The 11,305-nt window shown below is 29.0% G+C and overlaps 1 protein-coding gene across 2 annotated transcripts; it reads left to right on the forward strand.

The window, feature by feature from the left end:
• Positions 1–393: 393 nt before the first annotated feature.
• On the forward strand, positions 394–3,056 carry LOC124927397. Of its 2 annotated transcripts, none has more exons than XM_047467803.1 (4): positions 394–486; positions 1,256–1,450; positions 2,602–2,728; positions 2,825–3,056. In XM_047467803.1, exons 2-4 carry the CDS (start codon positions 1,275–1,277, stop codon positions 2,894–2,896), a joined length of 375 nt encoding a protein of 124 aa, XP_047323759.1. In that variant the 5' UTR covers positions 394–486; positions 1,256–1,274; the 3' UTR covers positions 2,897–3,056. The 2 variants fall into 2 exon arrangements, with proteins under 2 accessions (XP_047323759.1, XP_047323758.1); XM_047467802.1 differs by having other exon boundaries at positions 436–599.
• Positions 3,057–11,305: the final 8,249 nt, after the last annotated feature.

Raw genomic sequence — 11,305 nt, forward strand, 5'->3', positions numbered from 1 at the left:
TGAAAATGAATTAATGTTTATTTTTATGAACGCTAAGTTCTTATTCTCTTCTAAGTAGGATTAATTTCCATCGTCCTGTTTAAATAAATTATAACTAAATAATCCGTAAACTCACCTAAAGTTAAGAAGAAGAATCTTCAATATACAAATCTATATATATATATAAATTGATTCATTATAATGATTATAATTTTAATTTGTAATGTTAGTTTAAAATAGCTTTCAACAATTTAGAAATTTATGAATAGTTTGATATGAATTATTATAGTGCATACTTTCTAAATTTGACAGTAGTATGTATATATAATTTATTTATTTTAAGATGTTTACTTAAGGGTTTAATTGAATACCTTATAATAGTTCGAAGTAACTATATTATAAACTGGGATAATGTCTAAACGGACCGGACCGTGAAAGGACCGCTAGTGCTACGGCGGGGAAAAGAACCTTCTTCTCTCTTTTCATGTTTCTTCCTGAATCCTGTAGGTTTGATTTCTCTTTCCTGTTGATCTCAATGTTTGGATTTGGAAACAAATGGTAAAGTGAGCGATCGGTCTGGATTTGGATTTAGAAAGGGATTTGTCTGTGGATATCAAACGGTAACTAAACCAGATTCGTATCTGGATACCAAATTATGTTTTCCATCGTTTCCAAACAGTTCTGAATCTAGTTTCTTTTGTTGGATTACATCAGTTTTCATTACCTATATGGGTTAGTATTTTTTTTAAGTTCTTCTTACTTTAGTTGGATATTTACTCTATAAACTGCAATCAACATAACCCTTGCGAAGAGTATTTCTGTCATAGTTTTGTTAACTCTTGTGAATTGGGTATGTCAGGATCTCTTCCATTTGGAAAAACAAAAGGATTCTTCAGTTTGATTTCACCATTTGTGAGTATGGTCATGCTCCTGAATTTTTGAAAATGATGTCTCAACTTCTCTCAGTCTTCACTTCCTGCTCCTATTATAATCTTGTAGATGTCATGGTGGATGTAGATTTGCTTTTGTATTTATGTGTTGAAAAATCAAATAGAATGTGGCTTGATGGATGAGTTGTTCAATTAACAACATTTAAGTTGCAATATTCTAACGAAATGAATTGGGATGTTTTAGTGAATGATGAATGTTAATTAATTCAACCTGCTATGTGAAGATAAAATGCATTTGTGTGTGTGAAACAGATGTAGTCAGTGTATACTTGTATGCAATTTTATCTTCTGATGTTTGAGACTAACACTTTGATGTCAATATACAGGTTTGAGTATTGAAAAGTGATGATCGAGGAGATGATGACACATCAAAAGAAAATTAGCACTTCATCCAAGTTTCTGAATTCATCCACTGCATTCAAAAGATGGGGTAGGAAATCCCCCTTCATCAGATATGGGCTTCCGATGATTTCACTTACTGTTTTTGGAGCTCTTGGCCTTGGACATATGTTACAAGGCAGGTTCGTAAAATAGTCTATGCAATAATTCATATACTTGTAATTATATGCAATGCCAAATGTATGCAGTTGCTATCCACTTGATCATGGGTTTGAATCCTATAATAAATTTCTTAATAGAAAAGGGTAAAAATGTGTACATCGCGACCTTTTTAATTATAAGAAACTATGTATAGGTTTAACCGCTTTAAGTGTATACTAGAGTCAGTTTCTTGCATGAAACAATCTATCAAAGGGAAATTTGACAACCCTAAACCCTAAACTTAAACAACATAATATTATGATCTCGAACAACAAACTGGTTTGGAGATACTAATTCATCCTGTTTTCTCGTTTGGTGTGAATCCAGATGAGATTGGTTTCAAAGTGTATTTGTTTAACTAGTCCGACCCTTATTCCTTTATTCAGATCTTGATACGCCTAGTAAAAAAGACATTGACAATAGAATTGCTCTTCCGGCCAGAGGCGTGCCCAGTTGGGCTCGATAAGGGTTCAAAATACTTTGTTTTGGAGAGATACAAACTTACTTCTGAATTTTGCGAGATTTGCTTTATATCCCAGCCAACCACACATTTTCTTTTTTGAAACCAGGCTTTAATCCTTGGTGGAGGCTAGCACACTATCTCATCACCATGATACCCCACTTCAATCTAGGTTTTTTCAATGGGAATCGAACTTGACACCTAAACCTCTCTTTTCCGAACTATATCCACTTGTATCTCAGCCACCTCACCTTTCGTATCTCTAGCCATAAATTCATTAGCGGTTTCTCATTCGGATTGGTGCATAGTTTATGTGTAATAAATGTTTCTCCATTTGGTATGAAAAATTCTAATCTTACTTTGTTGATCTTTCAGCATCTTGGAGTCTGTTCTATTTTTCATTTTCTCCTCTTTCATGATGTATATAACATACAATCTCATTTGACATTAGAGCAGCATCTATCCCTTCTATTTTTCATTTTCTTCTCTTTCATTGATGTATATAACATACAATCTCATTTGACATTAGAGCAGCATCCCTTCTTCCATCATATCTCTCAATCTATTATTACAATTATGTTATCAAATTCTTTTTTTTTTTGAGAAAAATGTTATCATATTCTTTTTTAAGGTAGTGAATGAAGCCTTTACAATATTATCTTTTAACTTCAGCAAGGATATTGCCAAGGTGAAAGATGATCAAGAATGGGAGATAATCGAAGCCAGAAAAGCGCTGTCCAGAACTGGGCCGCTAGATGCATACAAGCCAAAGAACTTATCCCTTGAAGAGGAGCTGAAGGTAAAGTATTTATCTAAAGTTCTCTTATATAGAACAATAATTTGTACCTTCAGCAGAAAAAATAGATTTTATGCACTGAGTTATCTTCTTTTGCAGGCTTTACAAAAGAAGGTTGACATAAATGATTTCGAGTATAAGAAGATACCAAATCTTAATGAAGGGAAGTGAATAGATTTGGAAACATTCACCAAAAAAGATGCCAATGAAAAATTTGTAAGAGTCAGTCATGATTTCCGATCTTATATTTTTGTAGGATGTAACATTGAATGATGCTTTCTTATCCATAGTCCTGTCTTTGAAGATCTCACTAATAAATCAATTTTTCATGACATTCTTTTCATGGTGGACTGAAACAAAGATCAAAAGTTCACGAGAAACAATTAGGTGTCTAGATGTAACTAGATAAATGACTAAGTTTAGTAGTTTCCAAACCTATTTAGATCTAGATTCAAAAAAACAAAAGTTTAATTTGTTGGGGGTCAATGGTACCAACATTTGAGTGAGTTTTGTTTCTTGTTTTGTAGTGTCTTTTGTCTTAAATATATTTAGATTTATATTATTTTTTTTTTTGTCTCTTATGGTTGTGCCTCACATTGAAAAGCAATTTCTTGAATCATATGAGTGGTATGGGCACTATATTTGTACCAAGTGGCTTACTAGTATGTTGTGCAACTTTCAATTCCTATTAGGGATGAATGGATAACCTATCCGCCTGAAATTGAAGTATTCATTTTAAATTCGATTTTCATTTACTACTGAACTCTGATTCAGTTTTAATTTACTACTCAACTCTGATGAATTTTATATTATCCGATTAAATATTTATAAGATTGTAGAGGTTTAATCAATTAGGTAGAGAAATTTAACTTTATTAAAAATTAAATAATTTTAAAATTAGTAATATCGAAATTGCGGAAAGAAATTTGGAATAAAGAATAATTTGATTATTTGATTAGTTGAAAAAATAATAAAAATTTTCACTTTTATAGAATAGAGATAAAAGAAGAGTAAAGATAAATAAATTTTATAATATTAAAAAAGTTAAAAATGAAGAATAATAAAAAAATTAAAAAAAAATTAAAATAGTAAAAATTTAAGGTTGAAATAGAATATATAATATAAAAATAAATAAATAATGTATTTATGATTTGGTTGGTCATAATTGAAAGGTTATCAAACTTTAATAAATAGAAATATTTTATTTTTAATATTAATATGGTTGGGTATAGGGTTTGAATTTTACGCTCTCAATATTCTCGACTCCGAATTCGATCGAGTTATGCCCGCTCTGATTTAAAATGATGTACCCAACTATCAAGTATCTACATGTATTCGGAAATACGATGTTCATTACATCCATAATTCTTATTAAAAGCTTGAGATTGATATTAGGATAATGATTGATTTTCTCATGTGAATTAGTTAAGATCGTTTATCGAAAAAGTTTGACACACTTAGTAAATATTTTATCAATTTAATTCACATTTAAAGAAACATGATTATATAAAGATGTGTATATTTGATTTTATCTGAAAGCGCTTCGAATGAAAATGGGAATCTGACTTTGATGTGTAATGCTAATTTTTTTTTAATAAAAAATAAAATTAAAAAAATTAAAAGATGTGCTATAGAATAAATCTTTTGTAAAAAGATAAAAGAAAAATTATTTATATGTAAAAAGATAAAAGAAAAATTATTTATATGTAACTCCTTCCATTGTAGTAAATTACTTACTATTCTTACCGAACTATTTTCTTTATATTATTATTAATATTTTTACATTCTAAATTTAAATCAAATTATGTTGTATTTTTTTTACTATTATCACTTGAATTACATTTATCTTTTATGATAACATTATAAGTCAACTTATTACTCATAATTTATCAAACATTTTATATTTGTTATTTGGATCTTTCAATTAAATATAAAAATATGTATATAAGATGTAGGAACATTGTTAGGATCGGGATCAACGATAGAGATGGGGTCTGACTATGTTGAACGCTTACACACTTCGTTTGATATTAACTGTGTTAGAAGTGAATATTCGTTTCTACTTTTCGCAAGTCGTCACAAACTCTTGAACGGAGTTCATGTGCAGAAATATTTGTTTCGACTTGAAGCAATACAACATGATTAGGATGATGCGATAAATAAAGAACACAAGATACAAAAGATGTTAATGGATGTTCGGAGTAAAAGCTCCTACGTCATCCCTTCTTCTCAACCTTGAGAAGGATATTCACTAGAAGATTTAGTTAAATACAACACTTGTACAAACCTAGTCGAACAACCATGACTTAGTTACTATCTGTTTTCAAACTCCTAAACACTCACTCTATTGAGCAGAAATAAATTTTGTCAACTTACAATGCTAACCAACTCACACAGAATAGCTAGTATTGTAATACAATTTTAACACTATAACACACTTGAAGACTTATGGAACTTTGAGAGCTTGAGAGAGTTGTAAATAACAATTGATAGTTTAAGGATTCTTAAAGCTTGTTTTCTCAAAGGTAAAGTGTGAAACAAGTTGTCCTTTGTCTTCTTAAGTAGGCAGATGTCAACAGACATATATGTTGCTCAACAGATATATCTACTTCATAAGACAACTGTCTTAATCTTGATTGGTTGATTTTCAGAATGGTACATGAGATGAGATATTCTTTGATCTTATCTGTACTTAGATGATAGTAAGCTAATTTTTCATTAATGAGATCACAATGTACGAGGAACGTATATCTTAGAAGGTTTGACTTGTCTTTGGTTCTTTTAGCATAGCTCTGCTGCTGCCAAAGAGATCTTCATCAGACTTTGCACAGAAAAGGAAACAAATACTGGAGACATATAAAGTTGTCTTCTGATAATACTGGAAGTGTCATAAGGTAGCACCGAAATGGTAAAGTACCGGACACGCTCCAATTTGATGTAAAAACGAAGTCATAAAATACCGATCTTGCATAAATTACCGATCTTACAAACTACAAGATGGTTTTGTAAAATACGGAACTGATATAAAACCGGATACGTGTTTGTAAAAAATCGATCTTACAAACTATCAAATGGTTTTGTAAAAATGCCGAACTGATATAAAACCGGGTACGTGTTTATAAAAAGTCGATATTACAAACTACAGGATGGTTTTATAAAATGTTGAATTGATATAAAACTAGGTACGTGTTTGTAAAAAGCCGATCTTACAAACTACCAGTTATGTTTTGATAATCTACCAAAGTCCAAAATACCGGTTACACTTTGATAAAATACCGAAGTCCAAACTACCGGTTACACTTCAGTATAGAGCCGATTATGCAAAGTACTGGACGCGTATTTATATAAAACCGATCATATAAACTACCGGATGCATCTTTGCATAATGTCGATCTTTGTAAAATACTGGACGTGTGTTTATATAAAACCAATTATATAAACTATCGGACGCGTGTTTATATAAAACCGATTATATAAACTATCGGACGCGTCTTTTCATAATGACGATCTTTTCAAAATATCGGACGCGTGTTTATACAAAATCGATTATATAAACTACTGAACGCATCTTCACATAATGTTGATTTTGTAAAATACCGGAGACTTATAATACCGGATGCATTCAGTTATAAAATCCATGTACAAAATGCCGAACAACTTTTTCTTTCTGATTTTTTTTTAATCTTCATATGATTAAATTAACACAGTTAAATTCTTATTTATATGCCAATAGTTAATTAATACTAACAGTTGATTAACTATTTTGACTTAACAATTTCTTCCTTTTTGATTTTTTAAAATAAATATTCAAAACATGGTGATTTTATAGTTGTTGGCTAAGTTAATTAAATACTTTAATCTAACAATTTCTCCTTCTTTAATGATTTAAATAAATTATCAAAGCCCATTATTTATTTCTTAGCAACTTTCAACCTATCATGATTAATGTTGAAGAAACTTAAATCACCATCACCTCCACGATACTAAAATCTAAAGTAGTCTAATTTTTGTAGCTCAATGATTCAAGAAACTCCATAAAATCTCAAACGCATAATTGATCAACATCTTTAATGAACATCAAATTTTCTTAACAATGATGTATGAATTTTACAAATTTACAAGAATTCAAGTGAGATGTTTGAGAAATTCTACTCAAAGATTATTAAAGGGAATACAGAATTCAAATTTTATATTGTACGAGATTTTGAGAAAGTTTTTCTAGACTTAGTGAGGTATTTAAGTACCTTCATTTTTCTTGACCGGAAGTTTTCTCTAGAATTTTCATTAGATACTAATCAAATATTATTTAATTAATTTCTTATAATATTTTTACAAAAAGTCTTTCAGTTTCAAAGAATAAATAAATTTTATTTAAATTTCAAGAAAAAAATCCTAAATCAAATTAAAAATTAAAAAAAAATTAGTTTGAATTTTATAGACTAAACCCTAAATTAACCATTTAAGCATACCAATTTAGAAGAGTTAAGCTTTTGGGAAAACTTATGAATGAACGACAATGGAGGATGACTGGAGAATCGTAGAGTGAAAAATGTCGGAATCGTTGATGGAGACAAATGAGAGCGAATAGAGGTCGAGATCGAGAACACAAAGAATTGCTAAATGTTATCAAGTTCTCTTTCTAATATATATATATATATTAACTATTTGAAAAATTGACATGTCATTAAATTAGTGAGGTGTATTTTTTATATAAATAATGTCACATACACAATAAGTTAACGACATTAGAAACCTTCATAATAAATTCTCATTTTGTATAATTTTAACAATAAAGAGCCCCAAATTGCAAATTGTGAGGTTTAAAAGATTATGTCTGAAATCCAAATTATCTCCCAATAAGGAGCCACAATTTGATAATTCAACCACATCTTGTTATTATTATTTTTCTTTTAAATAATTTATTTAAGATAAAATTATCTATTAAATATATAAAATATAATAATCTTTTTCCGAATCATATAATTAAAGTGAGACTATATAGTATAAATGGTCCAGTTTTTAAGTTTTAAGAAATTGGGCTCCTTATTTTGGGTCAATTATAATTTGGGACCTCTTCTTTTGAACCTCATAATTTGGGGCTTCTTATTAGAAGACAATTATAATTAGGGATTCCTTATTGAGGCCAATTACAATTTAAGACATGTTCTTTCGAATCTCACAATTTGGGGCTTCGCATTATCAGGTTTGTACAAAATGAGATTTTTTCCTAACAAATATGGATGTCCGTAAAAAAAATGTATTACGTGGCATTTATAATTAAAAAAATAATACTGACACATAATTCTAAATTCCCTAATCCATAATCAACTTCATTTTATCACGAGGTAAAGATGAGGGGAGTCAGGTTAGGGCGAGAGTAGTCGAGCGTCACGAGGTGAAGGGTAGGGGAGTCAAACTATGGTAAAAAAGATGGGTCGTCGCGAGGTGAAGGGTAGGGGAGTCAAACTATAGTAAAAAAGATGGGCCGAGGATGAAATTTAATTTAAATTGGGACGGGATGTAGGATTTTTTTTTATAATGAATTGATATTTATTGAAAAAAGGGTGACATTTAGAAGTACATGTCACTATTAAATTATTAATTATAAAGGCTACGCAATACATGTTTTTGGTAGACATCAATGTCTATTAAGGTAGAACCCATTTTGTATAATCTTGACAATGCGGAGTCCCAAATTGTGAGCTTCAAAAGAAGAAATGTTTCAATATCAACAAAGAGTCAATTTAACAAGTTTGATTTCTACCAAGAAATCATTGACTATCCCTTCATCTCATAATATTTTTACACAAGAAATTAGAATGATTTCAATATCAATGACTAAAGTCATTTTATAACACATCAGATTTCTAAGAAAGAATTTTTATACAAGAAAATTGAATGGTTCTATCATAAATGACTAGTGCCATTTTTTAACACGTCAGATTTCTACGAAAGAAATCATTAGCTCCATTTATCTAATAATTTCTATACAAGAAATTTGAATGGTTCCAGTACCATAAATGACTAGTGTCATTGGCTAGAATGAGATTCGAACTAGGGACTTTTATCCTCCTCGCACCCTTGCGTCTGAACTTCGAACCATTGCACATTTTGTCTTCTTTTCAGATAAACTTATTTTTCTCTTCTTTTTTACTTAAACTCTGTCAAACAAAATTTATAACTTAATATCATAATCAAGAAGTAAATATATAAGACAATCTATATGTACATATATAAATAAACTATATTTCGTTAATAATCAACCTATTACATTCTTATTAATCATCACACTTAATTAATTTAATAATATATTTATATTATAATTAATTATTGTAAAACTGAAACAATATGTTTCAATTATAATTAATTTTAATTACTATTACTAAATTATCATTATTAATTTATTTCTGAAAATTAAAAGCTAACTCTTTAGTTACTTTTTTTCATTTATTATTACTAATAATTTTAATAACCAACAAACATTTAAGTAAAAATAAAATAAATTATTGTTTTCTAATTTATTTTCTAAAAAACGTTTATATAATGAATATACATCATTTTTCTTTAAAATATATATCTACATCAACATATATTAACTTATAAAAGTAAGCTTTCATACAAATAATATTAATAATAATAAATACTATATGTATACAATAAAGACTTATCTTTATTTGTAGATTCTTTTATCCTCTTAGATTAACAACTTTATCTTGTCGAAATAAGCCATCATATATTTTATAACATCATAACTCGTATTTCTGAAACATCAAAAATAAAATTTTGATGGCACAAGCTACTAAATAACTTAGCACATAGAGACTATTTTAAGATTGTTAGATATCTTGTCTTGAATAACATAAAATATATACACATATGATGTTACAAATAAATTAAATATACGAAGAACAAAATCACCGATTGAGATGTTGATTCGAGGCATGTGTTAGACATATTTCCCTTAAAACAGTTTCATCGTCTCCCGTTTGTGTTGGAGTTTGTCGTATATGGCTGTCTCCTATGGTACAATAAATCCAGTAGTAATTCTGCACTGAAATCACTACTCGTCGAACTTGATCAGCATACCTGAACTATCATCGGGTTTCAACGGAAATATCGAGCAAATAACTCGAAGACACTCACAAAACAAGAAGAGGGCTTTTGGAATTATAGAGTGAGAAAATATAAGATGATAGAGTGTGTTGAAAATAAATAAAGAATGTGTATATATTCCTGAGAATTAAACTTTCAAATAAAATCATTCAAACGTTTATTAGCAATGAATATTGCTTATTAATTTGTCAATTAGTAAGCAATTAAATGTTTATCATAACATTATGCTTTAATTTTCTAATTAGACATTAAATATTAATTAAATAATTAATATTTAATTATAACTTGGATTAAATTCAACGTTCATTCAAACGGTTTGAATTTGTGTAAATTTTATTTATTCAAATTCTCATTTTCATTCATTAATGGAATTTATGAATTAGTTTAAAATTCCAACAATTTATCTTCATGAAATTTGAGTTGGACTCTGAGTTTTTCCTTTCTTTATGAGTTGGCCCAGAAAGACTTGATCGACATCATTTTATTTCATTCCTCACATATATGGCAATTTGAAACCCCTCGATAACCGAATTAAATGGCCTGTTTGGAGCGGTTTTTGCCTGGTTTGACCGGTGATTGATCAGGAATAATGTAGAGATGATATTTGTGTCCCGGCCTGATCCGCCATAATCTCACCCCGATTCTGTCTCAAACACTATAAATATAATTAACATATAAAATCACATATATATTTATTTATTCATTATATTTTATAAGAGTTTTAAGTTTATTTCTATATAATAATATAAATTTTTAATATATTACGACGTATATTATATTAAAAACATATATTTATATAATTCTTTTAAAAAAATATAGTATAAACGGTGTCCCGCGAAGATTTTCTGAAACCAAACGAAACAGAGATATTAGTAAAAAAAATCGCCGAAGTAAAAACGAGACGGAGAATGGGATGTTAAATACATTTCCCGTTCCGAACCGACCCATTGTCATCCTTATTCACATCTTATATATATTGCTAATGACACTTTTTACTTTTCTTTTGATTACCTAACTAATTAAGATTATCACATCATAAAATATGAAGTTAGAGTTTATAACAGAAATTGCCATTTTTATAACAGAAAGTGATGACACTAATAGATTTCTATGCCTAGTAGAGTTTTCATACCCAATTGAATATCTAAATAACAAAGGAATTTTATAGTTTAGGATTTAGGAGCTCGTCTGTTTTTAATTTTATCAATGAACCACTTATAATGCCATAAACGAAGTTGTCTTAAGATTAAAGGAGTGTCAAAATAGTTTGTAGGGGAAAGTTATTTTGTTTTTCACAATAATAAGCTTATAAAGTTGCATATTTCCAAAAAAAATAATAATATCTTACTTTTGTCCTAATGATACATGATTTTTTTCATTGGCTCTAGCAAGAAGCAATGTGACATGGACAAAGAATTTTTTCAGGGCAAAAGAAAATTTGCAGTCTAGCCTTCAATTCTACTTTTG

This window comes from Impatiens glandulifera, chromosome 2, assembly GCF_907164915.1.
Source record: "Impatiens glandulifera chromosome 2, dImpGla2.1, whole genome shotgun sequence".
Taxonomy (NCBI): domain Eukaryota; kingdom Viridiplantae; phylum Streptophyta; class Magnoliopsida; order Ericales; family Balsaminaceae; genus Impatiens; species Impatiens glandulifera.